General features: G+C 39.3%; 1 protein-coding gene across 2 annotated transcripts in view; it reads left to right on the top strand.

Moving 5' to 3' along the window:
- The window catches only part of BBS9 (Bardet-Biedl syndrome 9), a 462,971-nt gene extending 440,283 nt beyond the window's left edge, over nucleotides 1-22,688 (top strand). For both annotated transcript variants that reach the window (XM_075826942.1, XM_075826941.1), the window contains 2 exons: nucleotides 16,303-16,525; nucleotides 21,482-22,688. In XM_075826942.1, coding sequence (XP_075683057.1) covers nucleotides 16,303-16,525; nucleotides 21,482-21,528 — 270 coding nt within the window. In that variant the 3' untranslated portion in view covers nucleotides 21,529-22,688. The remainder of the gene's footprint in view (nucleotides 1-16,302; nucleotides 16,526-21,481) is intronic.
- The last annotated feature ends 1,697 nt before the right edge of the window (nucleotides 22,689-24,385 follow it).

Genomic DNA, 24,385 nt, shown 5'->3' with positions numbered 1-24,385 from the left:
AAAAGCTCTGTACACAAATATAAAAAAGTTATGGGGGGTCACAATATGGCGATGCAAAAAAATATTTGTTACTTGCAAAGATCTACAATTTTTAAAGGTACTAAAACATAGCAAAGACTATATAAATTTGGTATTACCGTGATCGTACTGACCCACAGAATAAAGGTAATGTGTCATTTTCACCGTACATTGAACACCGTAAAAAAGTATCCCATAAGAAAATGTCAGAACTGCTGTTTTTTTCCAAGTCCACCCTATACTGAATTTTTTTTCCAGCTTCCAAGTACATCGCACATAATATTAAATAGTACCATTAGGGGCCCGGACAAAGTAGGGAAGGGTGTCAGACCATATATTACGGCCACGTGCACGCTATCGCAGACGAGATTTTGCCATTCATGGTGGGCCAGTCTTCGGCGGTGGGTGGGCATAAGAAGAGGAACGAACAAGACTGCCAGATTATTACCATAAAAAGCGCAACATTTTTGCAGAACGTTATTTACGGTCGGAGGAGGAGTTTAGGAGAGGGGATAACAGCAATGAACTTTTAACAGCAGCGGCCAGCGAGGGGTGAGGAGAGTTCAATAGGTAAAATGCTGGTGACAGGTTCCCTTTAACAACCATTTTATTTATACATTTCTAAGAGGAACGGCACAACGCAGAGTTCTAAGAAAACATAGCCGGAATTGTTAATTCATGGGAAATACAATTATTTATTAAAACAGACATGTCCGGAGAGATGACAGGACGTTTTCTGTGAGCCTCCTATCTTGTGTTTGACCAAACAAATCAGAAATTGCCATTGGCTGAAAGAATACATATTTCCAACACTTTTTTTGTTTTATATGGGAAGATCTTCTAGAACTGTTATATATGAAAATATTAACTATTGGCAACAGCTGGTTCTCACAAGTCATCTGAGCGATGCTTTATATGCCGGCATATATTTTTATATTGCTATGGGGCAGCGTGACTTTTTTCAGGTATTTACAGGACATCTCTTATCAATGAAATTTCCTTTCTGTCTAAGTAGATCGAGCTCACTAAGTCAGAGGTGGCATGACGTGAGACTGAACACCCATGTGAGAAATATGATTAACATTCAATGGATGACCTCAACCTACGTTACATAAAACATCTTGCAGTCTATCAGTACATATCAGCAGTTTGATGTTCAGCCTGTGTTATATTTAATATATCAGCTTTGACTGTGATGTAATTTGGCAATAAAACATATGACTCAAGAAAAAAACTATGCAAGGAGACCCTATGGAACATAGGCATTAAATTGATGGATCACAACTACATATTCTACAGACACACAGGATTGTTCTATTGTGCTGAAGCAGTAAAATGTAATGAATATGTGTAGATTAATACCATTTTACTAACAGCTGAGAAAACATAGATCAGGTAGCTTGAGCCAGTAAGAGCATAGGTTATAGTCCTGTATAGTAGCCCAGAGGTATAAGTTAAAGCTCCTGCGCCCCCCCCCTAACTATCACATACAATTATGTAAAGGATGTGTATATAGGTAGATAGATATACAGTGTGTATGTGTGGATGGATGGATAGATATGTACACACAGTAATTTGATCACGGTATTGCAGACCAGAATCTGGACATTGAGACATTTAAGATGTCTTTAGTCACACGTGCCAGTTAAGGTGAATGTCTGCTGATGGTGTGACACTTGCTTGAGGGAGGTCTAAGCATAGTGATGTATCACTGAGTTGGTTGCACTCTGCTGATCCATGCCTCCACCTTTCAATTATTGTAAAGAGGGACAACTTTTTTCCCTGTTAAGTCACACCTCTAACGCTGCCCATACACACCCAGTTCAGTCCACACAGAATCATGCTCCCATAGTGCCTCCCCACAGTTTAACAGCCACATAGTGCCCATCACACAGTATAATGCGCCCATAGCTGCCCCACAAACAGTATAATGCCCCCATAGTTGCCCCCACACAGTATAATGACCCCATAGTTGCTCCCACACAGGATAATGGCCCCATAGCAGCCCCCCACCGAATACAATGCCCCGCCCCTATAGCTGCCCCCACACAGGATAATGCCCCCACACAGTATTACTTTAAAAAAGTTTACTTTTTTAATACATTAAAAAAATACAAATATGAACATTTTTCCCATTTCCCCCCAAACATAATGTAAAAAGTAAAAATTCACATAACTGGTATCGCCGTGTCCATAAAGGTCCGATCTATTACAATATAACATTATTTAACCCACATGGTGAGCAACATAAAAAAAAAAAATAATCGCTGGTTTTTGGTCACTTCATCTCCCTCAAAAAATGTAATAAAAGGTGATCAAAAAGTCCCATGTAGCCCAAAATGAGACCAATAGAAACTACAGCTCGCCCATCAAAAAGTAAGACCTCATATCGCTCAATTGACAGGAAAAAAAAAGTTATGACTCTCAGAATATGGTGACAAAACACAAATTATATTTTTAACAATCCGTTTTTCCTTGTAAAAGTAGTAAAATATAAAAAAAACCTGTATATATTTGTTTTTGTCAGATTACTCAGCATATTACTCATTACACTTTCACACGCAGTCCGTCTACTCTACTCTGTAACTAGAGACGGATTTTTTTGTGATAACAGGGAAAGGACACAAGTGTGGCAATAAGTTCACACAGAATTTGCATGGATAAAACAACTACATTTTAACAGTGAGTCAATTACAAAGTTGATCTATATCCGGTTAAACCTATTTTATACCTCCATAAGTCACAATGTGGAAATCACAGAACCTATACAATAACCCACCAAAAAGAGAGCAGGAATAACCACAGAACAATATGTATACGAAAACACAAAATTGCTTTTTATTGAAAATAGTACAAAAATGTATACCAATAACAATACCAATTATAACATGTCTTGGACATATACCTGATAAAAAGTAATCAGCAGGTATCCCGGAATACAAATATAATAATAATAAAAATACACAAAATAAGAATAGCCCCCCTATAATGGAAAGATATATAGGCACAATAGCAGCCGTGATGGATTTGCGCCTATTTGGACGACTTTCAGGTGCTGGGGTCAGCTCCTCTACCTATAAATATGCCCCCTATTTTATTTCATTACCTCCTAACGAAGCTGCAGACCAGCGAAACGCGCGTCAAGGTATTCTGTGACAGGGCCTTTCATTATGTCCAATGGTCATTCCTTGTTCTGACTTCATCTTGTGGGTATGGTTTTCCAGATTCCTTTCACTGTTCCCCATATATTGTATAGGTTTTCTTGAATAGCTAGTACGGCCATATCCTTCCCTATGTGATCATTTATGATGTGATATATCTTAATTTGGGGTTATCTACTGCTGAAATTGTGCCTATATATATTTCCATTATAGGGGGCTACTCTTATTTTGTGTAGCTCATTATCTATTTACAGTTTCTTGTCTGGGTATCAGATTTTACGGTTGACATTGGTCCAAGTGGCCTTTTGGGCATTATTATTTCTCCTAATTTTTTTTTGTATATATTGACATACATTTATCTACTATTTTTCAATAAAAAGTAATTTCGTGTTTTCGTGAACATATTATTCTACGGTTATTCCTGCTTTCTTTTCGGTGGATTATACTATTAGATTAGCATAAATTGTCTAAAATGTTATTGTCCATTTAAGACTGTACTGGATTTCAGTATTCTCACTATTCCTATGAAATATTTCTTGCTTTTAGCATTGCCATATTAAGAAAAAAAGAGATACTTCACAGCTGGACATCAGATGGAATAACTACTTACTGTGGTGCAATGTAAACCTTGGATATTCAAAATCGCTATAAAAACTGCAGGGATAATCTTTCATAGACTTTTTTTCAAACAACTTTAGCAAATCATCTGGTTCGGGGTACAATTAACTTTTAATTTTCTGAATTCAAATGTCTTGTTCTTTTCATGAAAATAACTAGACTTCAGAATGAGCGTCACATCTTTGAACATAATATTGGCTTGCAAACAATATTGTGTTAATAAAATAAATTACAAAGGTAAAAATGTATAGCCAGTATGCCCAAACTCAATAAGAACGGTCATAAATGGTTGTAAAGGTTTCTTATACTTGCTGTGACCACTCCAGGCTTCTTCTCATGTGGCTTATGATGTCACCCAGAACACCTCCAGAGGAATTTACTGGTTCCTTACTAGCGGTTTGGCATATACAATTCTTCACCTTATTATTGTTATGACAGTGCACACAGAGTTTTATAGCCAATGTGAAACCAGATAACCTTTCTTTTCATTTTTCTTTTAAATTTTATGGCATCCACTAAATGAATTTTAGCAGGTCACCCACAAAAAAAGGTGCGATTTACCCCTGTAAGTGCCAATGGGGCCTAACATGCATTTCTGGAAATGTACTGCAGGCCCCTCTATGACTGAAGTGAAACCCATACTCCTTTTTTGTATATCTTGTAAAATTGAGCTGTTAAATTAATCCATCTGGCATAGTTTTTAAGTTAGAGTTTATAGTTAACGCCTGGTTTTGGACACTAGATGCATGGGTTCGGTTTATAGATCCACATGTTTCCTTTCGGCACATTGTAATGTTGAACGTTTTTCATCTTTTGTTTCTCCTACCCATATTTCTGCTCTTTGATTTATCTTTATTTCAACAAAGTAACACCGTCGGGGTTTTCATTCAAAAATAAAGAGAAACCTATCAGACTACTTTTATACAGGTTTAATGAAGCTGCTATATATTATTTGTTTTACAGCTTTTAATCTAAAAAACACATTGCTGTGTATACAGATCATAGTAGAAGTTTTGGATTAAGTGCACATTGTTATACAAATTTTAAAATTATTATTATTAATAAAATAATCCCATAATTGGATGAATGAGAATAATTTAGATTAAAAAAAGCGTAATAACGGCGCTCCCCGCAGTAAGGTAGCAGAGTGTGGTTTAAAAAAAAATAGATATTAAAATAAAATAAAATCCAGATGGCAACGCCAGTGAAGATAAATATTGCCTTTTTTCTGCTCTTCTTTCCGCAGCGGAGATTCCTGTGGTTTCTAGGTGGGATGCGCGGTGTACTTTTAGGCAGCGTATCCAAGTTATGTGAACATTCCCAAATAGGTTCACTAGCATACCATACTTAAAGGGAATCTGTCACCGGGTTTATGCTCTCCTATCTGAGGGCAGCATAAAGTAGCGACAGACAACCTGATTCCAGCGGTGTGTCACTTTGTATTATACAGTAGTTTTAATAAAATCACAGTTTATCTCCTACAGCAACGAGCCGAGCGCATTCATGAGCTGCGGTTCCCGACGCTGATTGATAGCTTTCTTCCCATGCTGTGCATAAAGAAAAAGCTATCAATCCGCATGGGGGGGGGGGGTAGGGGGAAATGCAGCTCATGAATATTGAGGACTCCTGAGCGCGAGCACATCATTGCGAGGACTTCTGGCCTGGCTCGCGCTGCAGGAGATATACAGCGATTTTCATGAAAACTACGATATTATATATATATATATATATATATATATATATATATATATATATATATATATATAAAATGTCTGTCTGTGTGAATGGTGCAACTTTCGAATTCGTTTTTATTAAAAATAATTTTTGCTTTTTGAGTTACAGCTGCTCTGTATTCTGTATACAGAGCAGCTGTATCGTTCGCTAAGACCTGAATCCGTCATGTCCGCGGTACTGGCGGGTTCAGCGACAGCGGGTTCTGCGTGTCTCTGACACGCAGGATCCTCGTGTTATCGATCACATCTAAGTTATGAACTTAGACGTGATAGAAGACACGCAGGACCCGCTGACACTAAACCCGTCAGTACCACGGACATGACAGGTACAGGATTCAGTGCTAGATGCAGCTGTTCTGTATACAGGATACAAAGCAGCTGTATCTCAAAAAGTTAAAATCATTTTTTATAATAACTAATTTGAAAGTTGCACCAATCACACTGATTGACATTGTTATTGAAAAAAAGAAAAAAAATCACTTTCAAAGGTTTACATACCCTTAGGTGGTTTCACACAGGCAGATTTCCGACTGGTAATGTTTGCTCCATTTAAGCGGAGCGATGATTGAAATGTATGGGGGGCAAACAATCGTTAATACGATAATTTTGCATCCTGTTTACATGGGAAGATGTGTTGCCGACATGCGACCATTTTTTGGACTGCATGACAGATGCGATCAGCCAACAAAAGAGCGCTTGCTCGTCGGACTGTTGTTCACTACCCTGTTTAAACAGTGATCATTGATCGGCTCATGCTAGCACACGTTTGCCCGATAATTGGCCCGTCTAAAAAGGCCTTTAGCCTTGTTTCAGATGGCAGTGATACAGTACTTGTTCAACAGCAACAAAATATGTAAAATATTTGTTCTCCAAGGCTAACATACCATGTGTACTGCCTGTGCAGCTTCACGGGGGCCCTGCAGGCAAAGAAGGCCCATCACTGCCATTCTAAGTATTCATATATTTTTTTTATCAAATTGAAGTGGGGGAGATTTGTCAAAACTAGTGCAAAAGAAAAGTGGAGTATTGCCCAACAAATCAGGTAGCTGCTTTCATTTTTCCAAGGGACCTTTGTAAAATTATGGGTGGAATCTCATTGGTCACTATGGTCAACTAGTCCACATTTACTTTGCACCAGTTTTGCTAAATCTCCCCTCGTAGGTTACAAACAAACAGAACCACCAGGGGTTGGATATTAATGGGAACATAAGGATTGTTACAGCAAGTAAGAGGAACATGTACAGAGCACAAAACATGCATTACTGGCCGTAGTTATAAACAGTGGGGGAAAAAAAACCATATATAAATGGTCTCTTAATGATAATAATATAAATCCTGCAGCTTAAGTCTGTGGATTGGGTAGGTGACTATAAGGGGGACCACTGTGAAATCTTAAATTTTCGAGCTTCTAATGGCAAATAAGCGCTTCATAAAGAAGTAGGGTGCAGTACCTCAAATAACTCTCCAAGTGATAAAATGTCCTCTCAATTCCCACACAGTTAACTAACTAACTAACTAAGTAATACAGTACTGGGGAAATCTTTGGGGAAGAATCATTAAGACAGGCATATAGCGCGGCCGCGCCCCTTAGTTTTTGCCCCACCCGGATCAGACATAAAATAAAAAATTAACTCAACTCACCATTTTTCTTCCTGCCCCCTGCATTCTTTCATGCTCGTTCTGCCCGACGTCAGTACCTTGTATGCGCTGCGGCCTGCTGTGATATATATATATATATATATATATATATATATATATATATATATATATATATATATATATATTTTGTTATTTTATTGTTCAGTCAGGGTGGGGGCAGGTAGTCTGATAAGGGGGAAAGGTACGGGGCCTGGCACGCGACGTGTTTTGCCCCACAGAGTCAAATCCAAGCTGGAGTAGATTACCGCTATCATTTACTCCAGTTTTTGAAAATAATAGTCAGATTGTGGGTGGCCCACCCCTTTACAGTAGTTCCCACCCCCTTTTTTTCAAAAGTGCCGTGAACGGTGTAAAATGCCAAAAGTCTAAATTTTCTCTGCAAATTGTGACTTTTCTACACCAGAAAACTGATGTGGAAAGGTTAAATTCCCCCATTGTAAAAAAAATTCATAGAGCTCCCTTTGAATTCAGTATAAGCTATATAAAGTGGCGACTTCAGGCAGAATTGTAATTTAATTGACTTTTTTTTCCCACATTAGCAATACACGTTATTACATGTCACTACCGTATGCCATTGCTTACTGATCAGTTTGGGTCGGACTGCTGTAACTCTTATAAAGAAACCCGAATAAAAACAGAACAGTAAACGAAAAAAAAAACAAAGGTATTTGGTAACCCCCACATCCGTAATAACTCTTACAACAAAATGTATGACACATGCATGATGAATAACAAAAAGCATAACTACCCATTGTCTACAAGTTGCCTGTTTACAAAATACACTAGAATATCAGGAGCCATCTTTCTTTTACAGCTTACTGCCATTTAGCTACTGACATTATATATAAAATGCCAACAGGAAAGTGAAGAGACTAAACAAGAATGTAAAATAAAGAAATATATTTAGCAAAAACAGAAAATACATAGTCTACTTATGAGAAGCAAACTATAGACTGGACAGATTCTGTTTTTTTTATACTTTATTTCAAAATGTCTGACACTATATAATATAGAGAGGAGGTGCTTCCAGAGATCTATTCTTGCTCTGGAGATCGATCAGAGGGATCTATACTCCTTAAGACAAGAGTTCTGTAATACAAAATCAGAATTAAAGTCTGTAATCATGGAGACACATAGTTCTGCATAGGACCTGTAGACACAACATGCCCTTTCCTAGGGCAGCATATTCCGCTGACAGATCCGCTTTAAATAAAGACTATTCACAGAGTTGCTACATTTTTTATTTTAGGTGCATTGGAGGAATAAACAAACAAGTACCATATGGTCAGGACTGTGCTGTTATTTTTGAATAAATTGATGTCCATCCTGGAGAAACTATAGAAAAGCTTCAAACATAAACTTTATATAGTGTACACAGTGCATCTATAGATGTGTATGCATGTACAAATAGACACAGTGCAGTCCCGCAGGGGTAGTTAACTGAATTGTGACAATGTAATTTACAGTAGAGTAGAAGAACCCCTAGAAGTAACCCCTTTAAATTCTTATTAACAATCATTTTAACCAACCAATCATTATTGGTTTACTACCTGTTCTATATATCAATGGTTTACCACTGTCTCTATATATTTTTACTATATGTGTATCAATATAGATGTCTTTTGAGCTATTCAGCCTCCAAACTATGTGGCTACTATCTATGCATTTGTCTTTTAGTTTACCTGAGTAGTGTGTAGAACCAACATCATGTTCGCAATCTGTAGTTTCGTAATATCATCTTACTACGTCTGGTGCCCCTGGTTACCTAGACAACCCACAACCCTACCCACTGCGCGTGCGCAGCCTACATCATTGAATCATTTGCTCTGCCCAGTAAGACGCAAGCGAAAACCTCTGTAGTTAACCACCAACAGTGCGCATGTGCCTTGTAGTTCTAACTACCCCCTTTGATTTACACGTGCGGCGTTCCATTGCTATAGCAACCTGTTTAACTATACCGACAAACAATTGAATTTCTTCTTATATTATTTCTATACCTGCTTTTATTTACTCAGTATTTTTTATGATATTTAATACGTGTTATTTTAAACTATATATGCTATATAACAAATTGTGAATATACTGTATATGCTTATGTTTCTTCCCTTTCCCCACCCACTAATGTTTTGTTCATTTTTTTTTTACCTATTTAACTCTTCTTTTTTTTTATGTATGTGATTTGCATGAGTCTCTTTTATCTGATGGGCAGGTTAACACCTCAAAATGCATTATACCTTGAGATCAATAAAAAGTACTATTTATGATACCTACATCCTTTAGATTTCATTTTCTCTCTAACCTCATCATAGGTAGCGCCAGATCTCCACTATGTATATATATTGTCTGGGTGACCCCACACTTTTGAACGGTAGTGTATATATACACTACCGTTCAAAAGTGTGGGGTCACCCAGACAATTTTGTGTTTTCCATGAAAACTCACACTTATATTTATCAAGTGAGTTGCAAAATGACTAGAAAATATAGTCAAGACATTGACAAGGTTAGAAATAATGATTTTTATTTGAAATAATAATTTTCTCCTTCAAACTTTGCTTTCGTCAAAGAATGCTCCATTTGCAGCAATTACAGCATTGCAGACCTTTGGCATTCTAGCTGTTAATTTGCTGAGGTAATCGGGAGAAATTTCACCCCATGCTTCCAGAAGCCCCTCCCACAAGTTGGATTGGCTTGATGGGCACTTCTTGCGTACCATACGGTCAAGCTGCTCCCACAACAGCTCTATGGGGTTGAGATCTGGTGACTGCGCTGGCCACTCCATTACAGATAGAATACCAGCTGCCTGCTTCTTCCATAAATAGTTCTTGCATAATTTGGAGGTGTGCTTTGGGTCATTGTCCTGTTGTAGGATGAAATTGGCTCCAATCAAGCGCTGTCCACTGGGTATGGCATGGCGTTGCAAAATGGAGTGATAGCCTTCCTTATTCAAAATCCCTTTTACCTTGTACAAATCTCCCACTTTATCAGCACCAAAGCAACCCCAGACCATCACATTACCTCCACCATGCTTGACAGATGGCGTCAGGCACTCTTCCAGCATCTTTTCAGTTGTTTTGCATCTCACAAATGTTCTTCTGTGTGATCCAAACACCTCAAACTTCGATTCGTCTGTCCATAACACTTTTTTCCAATCTTCCTCTGTCCAATGTCTGTGTGCTTTTGCCCATATTAATCTTTTCCTTTTATTAGCCAGTCTCAGATATGGCTTTTTCTTTGCCACTCTGCCCTGAAGGCCAGCATCCTGGAGTCGCCTCTTCACTGTAGACGTTGACACTGGCGTTTTGCGGGTACTATTTAATGAAGCTGCCAGTTGAGGACCTGTGAGGCGTCTATTTCTCAAACTAGAGTCTCTAATGTACTTTTCTTGTTGCTCAGTTGTGCAGCGGGGCCTCCCACTTCTCTTTCTACTCTGGTTAGAGCCTGTTTGTTCTATCCTCTGCAGGGAGTAGTACACACCGTTGTAGGAAATCTTCAGTTTCTTGGCAATTTCTCGCATGGAATAGCCTTCATTTCTCAGAACAAGAATAGACTGTTGAGTTTTACATGAAAGCTCTCTTTTTCTAGCCATTTTGAGAGTTTAATCAAACCCACAAATGTAATGCTCCAGATTCTCAACTAGCTCAAAGGAAGGTCAGTTGTATAGCTCCTCTAAACAGCAAAACTGTTTACAGCGGTGCTAACATAATTGCACAAGGGTTTTCAAGTGTTTTCTAATCATCGATTAGCCTTCTAACACAGTTAGCAAACACAATGTACCATTAGAACACTGGAGTGATGGTTGCTGGAAATGGGCCTCTATACACCTATGTAGATATTGCATTAAAAACCAGACGTTTGCAGCTAGAATAGTCATTTATCACATTAACAATGTATAGAGTGTATTTCTGATTCATTTAATGTTATCTTCATTGAAAAAAAACCTGTGCTTTTCTTTAAAAAATAAGGACATTTCTAAGTGACCCTAAACTTTTGAACGGTAGTGTACATATATATATAGTTATTATTTTTCATTATCCTTATTAATGGTCTTGGTCCTCTAAAGTTTCAAATCATCTAGTCTGTAATGTTTAAGCTTCTTTCCACGTTTCAGAATGTTTATACCTTACTTATAATTTAAACAGGTCTATTTTTATTCCATGGAATTACATTTTTTGAGTGTATGATGAAAAGGTAATGTTTGCATTTTTCTTGGGTGATCTGACATCATATGAAATAACATGCTTTTATAGAGTAGCCTGTGTGGGACCATGTCCTGCTTGTAATTAAAATTTATTTTGTGGCATTTATATTGTTCCTTACATTATATTTTTAAAGCCTTATGTATTTCTGGAATCAAACCTAAAATAATGTTATATGTAGGTGGTCCTGTTCTGGCTTCAGTGTGGGTTATATCATTAGTCTATATGGTCACCAGTAATAGGGAATCTACATCTTCCTCAGTATTCAGTGCAATTTGTTTGTTCTAATGTGACCTTTAAATATCCTGTAAATTTTCTGCTTCTATTTCAGGAGCGTTTTAAATAAACCTCTGTTATTCTATTTCCCCGTTTGGCTGTGCTGCAGCACTCTATTGTAGAAGCCTATCTAAAGATGTATTGCAGCAGTAAAAAAATATCATACACCAGCAGACCAGATTACAGGAAGGATAGTTATAATCCATAAAAATGCAAAACGACATCACCATATATTATTATTTATACTTGTAAAGATTTCAATGTTGGACATCATAAAAGATCATTATCATAGAAAAAGTTGCCGCAGAATGTAAAATTATAGTTTCCGTTTTTTTAGCCTTCCCAATTTATTTAGTTCTTTTGATAAACTGTACCACTTCTGGAATTAAATCTGCTTTTCACATTTCTAAAAGGTTCATTGAAGTAAACAAAAAAATAATTTCATGGCAACTTTTATATATTTTGTCCGATTGGCTTTAAATGTAAGGCCTCATTCACACGACAGGGTCCGAGTGTCGGCTGGGAAATTTTTGGGCTGATTTTCCCGGCCGGTTTGCATCCGTTCTGATTCTGTTCCGGGCCATGTTGCCGTCTTTACCGGCCGATTTGGACCCGATTTGCATCCATTTTTTTCCCTGACCGTTTTTTAATCGGATGAATTTCATTTAAATTTGTTGCCACACACAGCCCTTTGTAGATAATGCCACAGCCCCCCTTGTAGGTAATGCCACCCAGCCCCCTGTAGGTAATGCCACCCAGCTCCCTGTTGGTAATGCCACCCAGCCCCCTGTTGGTAATGCCACCCAGCCCCCTGTTGGTAATGCCACCCAGCCCCCTGTTGGTAATGCCACCCAGCCCCCTGTAGGTAATGCCACCCAGCTCCCTGTATGTAATGCCACCAAACCCCCTGTAGGTAATGCCACCAAGTCCCCTGTAGGTAATGCCACACAGCCCCCTGTAGGTAATGCCACACAGCCCCCTGTAGGTGTTGCCACACAGCCCCTTGTAGGTGATGCCACACAGCCCCCTGTAGGTGATGCCACACAGCCCCCTGTAGGTGATGCCACACAGCCCCCTGTAGGTGATGCCACACAGCCCCCTGCAGGCGATGCCACCCTGCCCCCTGTAGGTGATGCCACCCTGCCCCCTGTAGGTGATGCCACACAGCCCCCTGTAGGTGATGCCACACAGCCCCCTGTAGGTGATGCCACACAGCCCCCTGTAGGTGATGCCACACAGCCCCCTGCAGGCGATGCCACCCTGCCCCCTGTAGGTGATGCCACCCTGCCCCCTGTAGGTGATGCCACCAAGTCCCCTGTAGGTGATGCCACACAGCCCCCTGTAGGTTGCACCCATCCCCCCCTTCCAGGAGAAGTCACTGACTTCAATGTCCATATATGGACAGTGTAGTCACTGACTTCTCCTGGAGAGGAATTCCCTGCCACAGGTCGGAAATTCCGCTTCAGAAGTGAGTGACGTCACTGGGTCCATATATGGACAGTGTAGTCACTCACTTCTCCTGTAGCGGAATCCCCGGCCATAGAGTCGGGGATTCCACTGCAGAAGTGAGTGACTTCGCTGTGTCCATATATGGACAGTGTAGTCACTCACTTCTCCTGTAGTAGCGGAATCCCCGGCCATAGAGTCGGGGATTCCACTGCAGAAGTGAGTGACATCGCTGTGACCATATATGGACAGTGTAGTCACGCACTTCTCCTGTAGCGGAATCCCCGGCCATAGAGTCGGGGATTCCGCTGCAGAGGTGAGTGACTTCGCTGTGTTCATATATGGACAGTGTAGTCACACACTTCTCCTGTAGCGGAATCCCCGGCCATAGAGTCGGGGATTCCGCTGCAGAAGTGAGTGACTTCGCTGTGTCCATATATGGACAGTGTAGTCACTCACTTCTCCTGTAGCGGAATCTCCGGCCATAGTGTCGGGGATTCCGCTGCAGAAGTGAGTGACTTCGCTGTGTCCATATATGGACAGTGTAGTCACGCAATTCTCCTGTAGCGGAATCCCCAATCCCCGACCGGGGATTGGGGATTCCGACTCCTACAGGGAGCAAAAAAAGACCCTCCTCCTCCTCACATGCACTCTGCACTGTGAGGAGGAGGAGGAGAGAGAGTGCGCGAGCGACGGTAGACCCGGCCATCACTCGGGACACATTCCGGTGATGGCCGTGTATTACCCAGCCCCATAGACTTCTATGGGGGCCGGGTACCCGGCCGAAAATAGGGCATGTCCCATATTTTGACGGCCGGTTTTCCCGGCCCGTCAAAAAATCGGTCGTGTGAATAGCCCCATTAGGGTCTATTATTCCTAATGCAGCCGGGTGACGGCCGATTTATGAACGGCCGGTACCCGGCCGGGAAACCCTGTCGTGTGAATCCCGCCTTAATGTGTTCCTGTGTTCATAGTTTACTATATTTTGACATGCCATAGAAGATCGGTGGGGGTCCAGACACTGAAGTTCCCACTGACAGAATTCTAAGGGCCCTTTAACACGGGCAATCGACAATACAGCTGATTGTTTGCTCCATTTAAACGTAGCAATATTCAGATTGTATGGGGACAAACGTTAGTTAATACGATTGTTTGTCCCCATACAATTGCATGTTTTTGGTAGCACATCCCCTGCTTACACGGGGAGATCTGCTCCCGACAAACGACCATTTTTCAGGCCGCATAAAAGCCCCAATCATCCGACAAACAAGCTCGTTTGTCAGCTAATCGCTGCCATGTTTACACACTTTGGCTCTCAAAATTTTTTTTTAATTACAATTGAAAAAAAAAAACTTTTCCCATTTTCCCCCTAGAGCATAGTAAAAAAATTAATAAATAAACATAATTGGAATCGCTGCGTCCGTAAAAGTCTGAACTATTACAATATATCATTATTTAACTCGCACAGTGAACGCCGTAAAAAAAAATAATTGTAAACGCCAGAATCTCTATTTTTTGGTCACCTAATCTCCCACAAAAAAATTAAATAGAAAGTGATCAAAACGTCGCATGTACACCAAAATGGTATTATTAAAAACTACAGCTTATCCTGCAAAAAATAAGCCCTCATACCACTTAATCGACGGAAAAATAAAAAGTTATGGCTATCGGAATTTGGCGTCACAAAATACATTTTCTTTTTTACATTTAGGTTTTTACTTATAAAAGTAGTAAAATATAGAAAAAACTATATATATATTTGGTATCGCCGTAATCGTATTAACCCACAAAATAAAGTAAACATGTTGTTTTAATTGCACAGTGAATTCTGTAAAAACGACGCGCAAAAAAACATGGAGGAATCGCTGTTTTTTTTTTCATTTTCTACCCCACAAATATTTTTTTTCCCGTTTGCTCGTACATTATCTAGCAAAATAAATGGTGCTACAAAAAACTACATCTCGGCCCGCAAAAATCAAGCTCTCATAGTACTGTATCGACGAAAAAATAAAGAAGTTATGGCTTTTGGAAGGTGGGGAGGAAAAAACGAAAATGAAAATCTGTAAAAGGGCTGCGGCGGGAAGGGGTTAAAGGGGTTTTCCAATTCCTAAGATTGATGGTATATTCCACGGATTAGGGGAATTAAATGAAGTGGCTGATGAAAACACTGATGACCTGTCATAAGGACATTTGAAATTTTTAACAGATAGCCCAGGTACTTATCATATGTTAGTTAGAATACTGCAACATTCTCTCCCATACTACCCTAATTTCTTTTTGCCAGTTAACACAGTCATTTTTGTTCTCTGTCTTTAATTTGTTTGTCCATAATTAGAAAAACATGGTTGCCCTCATGTTTTTTTCCAAAAAGACAGACCCATTCACTTTCATGGAGCTGAGCAAAACAACTGACGGACAGATGTGGTGCTATTTCTGGGAGAAAACAGGCATGTGTTTCAAATACTTTAAATGCTATCTACGTCAGACGTTCCACTGGCAGCCGGTTGCAAAAATGATAAAATTCAAGATAGCTAATTTAGAAAACCCTGCTCGACTGGGGGTACCTTACACTTGGTCACAAATCTCCAGCTATCATCCCATATAGAATCTCTGCACAGCCTATGATATTTTCCTAAAGCAATTACTTCTTGTCCGCTATATTTTTATTGACCTCCCATATCTTTGCTCGCACCCTAAGGCCCTGTTCACACGTTCAGGATATTTTAAATCTGCATCAATAGGTGACATGACAACTTGAATGGGGCTAATCCGTGTGCGGATTCACCACATATCAAATTGCAAATCCGTGGCAGAAATCTAAAATAATCCTCATATTTCTGCCATGGATTACCCATATGAACATAGCCTAAAATCTCTCCTCTTCTGAATAACATAGCCTGGCCTATGGTCTCCCTCCTCTACTGTTTCCCCTGGCCTTTATAGTAGGGTTTTTTCTATGTAGAAAATGTATATAGTTCACTCTGTGTTTATTTTAGTTCTGCCACATAAAGAATTGCCTGTTATCGCACAATAAGGTTTTTATATTCATGTATGGATATGTTCTGATTTGTCTGGTGTTCCGCATATAAATGCTGTTATTTTTTATTGTGTTGAATGAAGTATGCTCTTTAGAGTTTTTATAGGGCAACAAAAATATATTCTCATGATTGTAATTTCTTCCTTCTATTTCAAGGGTTGGGAAGAAACCGTGGATGCCGCATTATCTCACCTCTTAAGGACATGTTTATCTAAGAGTTCTAAAGAGCAAGCATTAAACCTCACCAGCCAGTTGAGCATTCCAAAAGATACATCCAAACTGAAGAAACACATCACCTTATTGTGTGATAGACTGGCGAAAGGTGGCAGATTGTCTTTAAGTGCTGATTCTGGATCTCAACAGGGTATTCTCATGCCAGGTAAAAGTGTTTGAGATTTGAAACAACTGCTTTGTATCTAAGGATCCCTTCTTTTAAGCGTTCAAGAATTGCCTTTGTGCTTTATAAGAAGGATAAAAAAAAATAGTATTTCAAAATGCAGTATGTTTGCTACCCATGTATTTAAATAGGTTTGTTGATTTATGATCGCTTGAAGTTACAGGCCCAATGGCTGGAGAGAAATTCATACGTTTTTACCCTACAACGAAAAACCTTCAAGTCCATTACAGATGGTCATGTGCTGTATTATATAATAGATGGCCCTTTTCTAGGTGTAACACACTGCCAAAAAAAAACTACCAAACAATAAATTGACCTTAAAAATTTCCTTTCCCTTTCTATAGGACAAATGTTGAATATGAAAACTGATTTCATGGCCTCTTAACTATCAACAGTGTGTTGAGTTTTTGGAATGTTTCCCGTATTCCACTATTGCAAAGTGGAATATGAAAAGTCAAAGTACTTGTAAATAATACCCCCTTCAATATGTTTTAAAGAGTAATGACCGTGATGAGAGTCAACATCCTCCTGGGATAGTAAAAGTCTTTGCTTCTCATGTTTGCTTATTAACAGGTCATAATGGTGACATTTTTTATTTTTATGGTTAAATCACAGACACAATGGAAACCAACTTATTGCCTGATAACTATTTTATTTTTCACATGTTTAACGATGGCAATAAATGGTCTATAAAGGGTTGTCCAGGCTTAGAAAAACATGGCTGGTGTCGTCAAAAAATGGTGTCACACTTGCCCACACACCTGCTGTGCGTAGTACGGCAACTCAGCCCCTTTAAGTTTAATGGAGCTGAGCGGAAATAACATACACAACTCAGGGATAGGATGCCACTGTTTCTGAAAGAAGCCATGTTATTTAAATCCTACCCAGAAAAGTTTTTTTTCTTGTTGAAACTCATACAGTATGTCTTTCTCATTTTTCTAAATTAGAGGGTATTTTTTTATATTTTTTCATTATGTAAGAATTTAGGGAAATTAAATGAATTTTTTTTTTTTAAATACAATTTTCTCTTTTTTTTATTTATTTTTTCACGTTCTTGTTCACTCAAGAATATTTACTCCAAAAATTATTCCTCTAATTCACTAATGCATAGCAATTCCAAATATGTTTACATTGTCAAATGAACAAAGACACCATGTTAGTTTTAGATGCAACTCTATTCTAATGGTAACACCCCATTAGCTCCCTATTACCAATTATCTTTATACTGAGACATACAGGGAAGAAACAGAGCACATTATCTCTGCATGATCCCTAGCTCTCTCTGCACAGGAAATCCCTGTGACGTCATCAATGACCCTAATAAATCTTGAATGCCGAAGCAGCAGCTTCTGCATTCGGGAACACAGTGCTGTGTTCAGGAGTATTTAGTGATAGGGAACTGATTATTTATGTTCCCAATCACAGTATAAGATAGGGCTGTCTGTGTGCCATCAGAAAAGAAATGTGGATTAATAGACTGATAGCACAGTGGACATTTATTTACTTGGGACGGGGTGGAAACGGGTTAAATAACCATTCTTACATATCTGCATTGATCAATAAAGACCTAATTTTATGGTATTTCTAGAAATAATGTTTAGTTGCACACTCCAGAGGCGTAGCTAGGTTCTCCAGCACCCGGGGCAAAGATTCAGATTGGCGCCCCCCCCCCCCAACTTATTTCCCGACATCTCCTTCCCCCTCGCCATGTTTTCTTTCCCTACCAATCAATGAGATGTAATTTTTTATTCACAATTTTTTTAATGTAACTTGAGTATAAAAGCATTTCTACATTTTACAAGCGATATAGTTCTATAATGTAATTAACATAAAAATAAATTAAAAGAAAATAAATTAAAGAGGCCACACACAGCCCCCTGTAGATAGCGCCACACAGCCCCTCTCTTGTAGATAGTGCCACACACAGCCCCCTGTAGATAGTGCCACACACAGCCCCCAGTAAATAGTGCCACACACAGCCCCCCTTGTAAATAGTGTCACACACAGCCCCCCTTGTAGATAGTGCCACATTACAAACAGATAGTGCCCATTTACAAAGGGGCAGCGGGCTGCTGCCCCTTTGTAAATAGCGCCACCCTCCCCCCCCCCCTTTTAAATAGCGCCACACTGTGAACAGACCGGTGAGCGGTAGCCTACCGATACCACTCTCCGCTCTGCCTGGTGTGACTTACCAGAGGAGCCGAGGAGGTCATTCGGCGCAGGCAGCGGCGGAGTTTCTTCTGACTAGGATCGACGACAGCCAGGGCCGGCCTTAGCTTGGATGGTGACCTGTGCGGGACTCTCTATTGCCGCCCCCTACACAAACCAAAAATTAACCACATATATAGACACGCTGGAAAATATATACCGTACATAAAGACAGATATTTAGACATACAGGCAACTATACATACACACATTCTGGAATACATACATACAGGTAAATATATAGACGTACAGACACATATACGCACACTGGCAGATAAATACACAGACCGGAACATATACAAATACATAAAAGGCACGAATATACAAGCACAAAGACACATTCACAAACAGACCCAGGCACATATGTACACAGTACAGATAATGTAGTAGATGTTACCTGCAGTCCTATGTAACATCACAGATAACACAGTGATAATTCTCTAAATACTGATAGTAGTGTTACCTGCAGTCCTATGTAACACCACAGATAACACAGTGATAACTCTCTGAATACAGATAATGTAGTAGCTGTTGCCTGCAGTCCTATGTAACACCACAGATAACACATTGTAGCAGAGCTGAGATTGTAATTTAGCACTATGTGTTATCTGTGATGTTACATAGGACTGCAGGCAACAGCTACTACATTATCTGTACTCAGAGAGTTATCACTGTGTTATCTGTGGTGTTACATAGGACTGCAGGCAACAGCTGCTACATTATCTGTAATCAGAGTTATCACTGTGTTATCTGTGGTGTTACATAGGACTGCAGGTAACACTACTATCTGTATTTAGAGAGTTATCACTGTGTTATCTGTGGTGTTACATAGGACTGCAGGTAACACTACTCCATTATCTGTACTCAGAGAGATATGACTGTGTTATCTGTAGTGTTACATAGGACTGCAGGTAACAGCTACTACATTATCTGTACTGTGTAGCAGAACTGAGATTGTAATTTAGCACACAGTACAGATAATGTAGTAGATGTTCCCTGCAGTCCTATGTAACATCACAGATAACACAGTCATATCTCTCTGAGTACAGATAATGTAGTAGTGTTATCTGCAGTCCTATGTAACACTACAGATAACACAGTGATAACTCTCTGAGTACAGATAATGTAGTAGTGTTATCTGCAGTCCTATGTAACACTACAGATAACACAGCGATAACTCTCTGAGTACAGATAATGTAGTAGATGTAAGAGACAGACACACACACACACACACACACACACACACACTGTAACATATACACATGCAAACACAGAGACACACATTACACACAGACACTCGCCATGTCTCCTTGCTGACAGGTCAGGACGGGCTGTGTGTGGGCGGAGCTTCCTCTCTGCTTCTCGGCAGAGCACAGGCAGATGCAGGGAGGCTGCAGCACGGGAGTGGACCTGTCCCCTGACCTGAGTCATCTGACCTCATGTCACTGACGTGAGGTCAGGTGACTGGACTGGTCCACTCCCTGGCCGTCACAGACCCCAGTCAGAACGCCGTAATGTCCTGGCTGTTCCTAAGCTGCTGCAGGTGTCCCACATACGGGGCGCCTGTCAGCAGCGATCAGCTGCTCTTCGGCGCCCCCCTATCAGTATCCTCCAGGCTGCGCCCGGGGCACATGCCCCGCCTGCCCCCCCCTAGATACGCCCCTGGCACACTCCTACGATTTTTTTTAGATCTTTGTGGACGGTTTTAAAATAATAGATTGGTAAAGAAATCAGTTAAAATGCAAATCAACTCGTTGTGCTGAAATAACAACAATTTTACTACTTTACTAGAATTAGCTTTTGTCATTTTGAAAATATGGAAATTGTCTTTGGACAAGTGTTTATTCTAAGGCTAATATACATTTATGTGTTAGAATTTTGTCTAATTTATTATTCTTACTATGAGGTACAGTTCTGTGCAGTAGTTATGCTTTCTACACTAAATGTGTCAGTAGTAATACAGTAACATTCCGCACTATATTATCAGTTTCAGATTGACCTGACTGAACCCCCATTTACAGCTAAATTAAGGGGCAACTATATTAAAAACCTGAGTATTTAAGCTTGACTGGAGTTTTCATAAGTAGTAAAATGGACCTACTTGTGTCATATGACATACCAGGGCTATTAAATCTTTCAATCTGGTCTCTCAAATTCAAGTTTCCGAGGTGCTCTGTACATAATAGGTACTTAACACCACAGTAAATAACAAAATGGCTGCTTGTTACTGGGCTGTGCAGAAGAAGCTGTCAAAATGCCATCCTCTTCCCTGACAATATTCAGTGCTCTGCAGTTATTAGCTGAAGCTGCACCACACAGACTTCCTGCTGTGCAGCTATTGGCTGAAGCTTCACCTCACAGACTCCCTGCTGTCCCCGCTTCCTGCATGCACTCTGCATATAATACTGGTAATACTGACAGCTCCCTGCCCTCTTTCAGGTAATTCCTTATGCAGGAAGAAACTGTTAAAATGGATAAACTGTAACACAAAAAAATATTAACTTGTATTTATTATATTGTTTCTGTTTTTGTTACATTTTTAGTCATGAAAAGTGACAGTCTGTTTTTTTTCCTATCGGATTCAGTATGACCTCACCAATATCTCTGGGCAATGCATAGTTTTCATCTTTATGTAGTTTATTAGTACTGTTGTCTATTTACAATTTGAACCTGCTCAGAATTGCAATGTGAAGTTATCATGTGTCCTAACATTATGCACTGGCATCAATAGGAGAAAACGTGGACACTCAGGATAAGGATACAGAAGCTGGAATCTAATCTCAGCAGTGACGCTACTTCTGTGGACTTCTTCAAAGTGATTCCTCATTCATTCTTGCTACTGGTCTTTGCCAGATCTCTACTATAGAAGGTTACACATGTGAACTCCAGAGGATGGATAACACGTAGATGACCGAAAATGGCAGTTAACGTATACGAAGATCGCTAAAGTTTTTTTGTGCATGATTTTTACATATTACATGTTTACAATTCGAATATAAATTCCCAACCGTTTGTACATACAAGGCAATAACAGATGGTTAGAGAAAAATCCCTTTTTTGCTACCAAATGCAATAGTCAAATTCTATCTGCTAATAATCCATAGCACACAAAGGTTGCCCTATGTCCTATCCGCTACTTCCAGATTCAGATGCCATATAGACATGTGATAATTGGAAGTGTGTCCTATATTTTTATTATTCTGATGAATATACAAATTGCTGATAAATTTAGAGCTACCAATTCACTATTAGGAATTATATACTTTACATTTTACTATGAAGCCATAATGTGAGCAAATGCAACATCTAATAAAACAGCAGCTTACCAATAATATGGGATTTTATCAGACCGTTAATAGAGATCCCCTTTTAATGCTCTTCTACAGGTAAATGTTTTGCATATGTTTTTTGACAGCTGTACTTTTTTATGCAGAATATTATTTAATGGAGCGTATATCACAATCAACCTCTATTTATAGCAGAACTAGGCTCACAATGGTTATCTGAATACACATCCTAGTACTTGGTATTAAAGGCTATGGACACCTTTGTGATCTTTTTTTTATGCATTTATTTAGAGGTAAAAATTACTTTTGGAATTGTCTTTTATTAAACAATTCTATTTTTTATCACTAAATGAATGATTTAATTTAAAAAAAGACCGTTACGGTGTCCTTAGCTTTTAAGTATTTCTATATAGCCATTTACTTTCTTATCCATGTGACAATATATAGAACCATGAGAAAAGCAGGGTTTGTGCAAAGCATTGACTGTGAAGGCAGCGTATGTGTGAGCAACATATTGGGTGGAACAGATTGCTGAGATTGCCATGTCACTTTTTTATTACTGTCTGTACTCAAAAATATTATTTTTCACCGTTATTTTAATTTAGATGTAAGTAATGAATGTTGTTCCCTTATTAAATGGTTTTGTTTCAATTTTTCTCTCTAATTGATATTTTTGTACTGTATCTATTATATATATATAATAATTATTATTATTTTTATTATTTAACCCGTTAGTGACCGGCCCATCGTGTTTCTACGTCGGTCACTACGGGCCTTATTCCGATGCCATAGACTTTTTACGTCGCGGCATCGGAATAAGTAAACAGAGCAGGGAGCTGTCAAATCTCCCTGCTCTCAGCTGCCAGAGGCAGCTGGGGGCGTCCCTGCTCTGCCGGGTGAGATCGATATTAGTATCGATCTCACCCGTTTAACCCCTCAGGTGCGGTTCTCAATAGCGAGCACCGCATCTGAGTGGTTTTGGAGAGAGGGAGGGAGCTCCCTCTCTCCCCCACCGACACCCGGCGATACGATCGCCGAGTGTCTGTGTCTCTAATGGCAGCCGGGGGTCTAATAAAGGCCCCCAGGTCTGCCTGGAGTGAATGCCTGCTAGATCATGCCGCAGGCATGACCTAGCAAATGCCTGTCCGTGTTAAACGGACAGGCATAATACACTGCAATACAAAAGTATTGCAGTGTATTATAAATGCGATCACAGAATCGCATATTATAGTCCCCTAATGGGACTAGTAAAAAAGTGAAAAAAAAGTTGAATAAAGTTAATTAAAAAAAAAAAGTGAAAAAAAATGTGAAAAAAAATGAAAAACCCAGCTTTTCCCCTTACAAAATGCTTTACTATTAAAAAAACAAAATAAAGTTAAAAAGTTACACATATTTGGTATCGCCGCGTCCGTAACGACCCCGACTATAAAGCTATTACATTATTTAACCCGCACGGTGAACGCCGTAAAAAAATGAATAAAAAACTATGGAAAAATTGCTGTTTTCTGTGAATACTGACTTTAAAAAAATGTGATCAAAAGTGATCAAAAAGTCGCATCTACTCCAAAATGGTACCAATAAAAACTACAAGTCGTCCCGAAAAAAAAAGCCCTCATACAACCGCATCGGCGAAAAAATAAAAACGTTACGGCTCTTCAAATATGGAGACACAAAAACAAATAATTTTGAAAAAAAAAGCGTTTTTACTGTGTAAAAGTAGTAAAACATACAAAAACTATACAAATTTGGTATCGTTGCAATCGTAACAACCCGCTGAATAAAGTTATTGTGTTATTTATACCACACGGTAAACGGCGTAGATTTAGAATGCAAAAAAGTGTGGCGAAATTTCAGATTTTTTTCTATTCCCCCCCAAAAAAAAGTTAATAAAAGTTAATCAATAAATATGTACCTAAAAATGGTGCTATTAAAAAATACAACTTGTCCCGCAAAAAACAAGACCTTATACAGCTATGTCGACGCAAAAATAAAAAGGTTATAGCTCTTGGAATGCGACGATTGAAAAACGTAAAAAATAGCTTGGTCATTAAGGTCCAAAATAGGCTGGTCATTAAGGGGTTAATGCACGTCAATGCATGTTGAGATATCTGTAGATAACATAAGTGTGGACATCACACTGAAAATGTTTCTCCTCCTGTGCCAACCCGATTGTCTAAGGCCTTATTTAGGCTTTATTCACACGAACATAGTTCACGGCCGTGATACGCGCGTGAAAATCACACGCGTCGCACAGACCTATGTAACTCAATGGGGCCGTTCAGACAGTCCGTGATTTTCAACAGTTGCTAAACAAATGAAGGGACAAATAAAACCACCTCCTTCATTTC

This window comes from Rhinoderma darwinii, chromosome 5, assembly GCF_050947455.1.
Source record: "Rhinoderma darwinii isolate aRhiDar2 chromosome 5, aRhiDar2.hap1, whole genome shotgun sequence".
NCBI classification, from domain to species: domain Eukaryota; kingdom Metazoa; phylum Chordata; class Amphibia; order Anura; family Rhinodermatidae; genus Rhinoderma; species Rhinoderma darwinii.
Note: the sequence above shows the minus strand (reverse complement) of the source record. Positions and strands in the feature narration are given on the sequence as shown.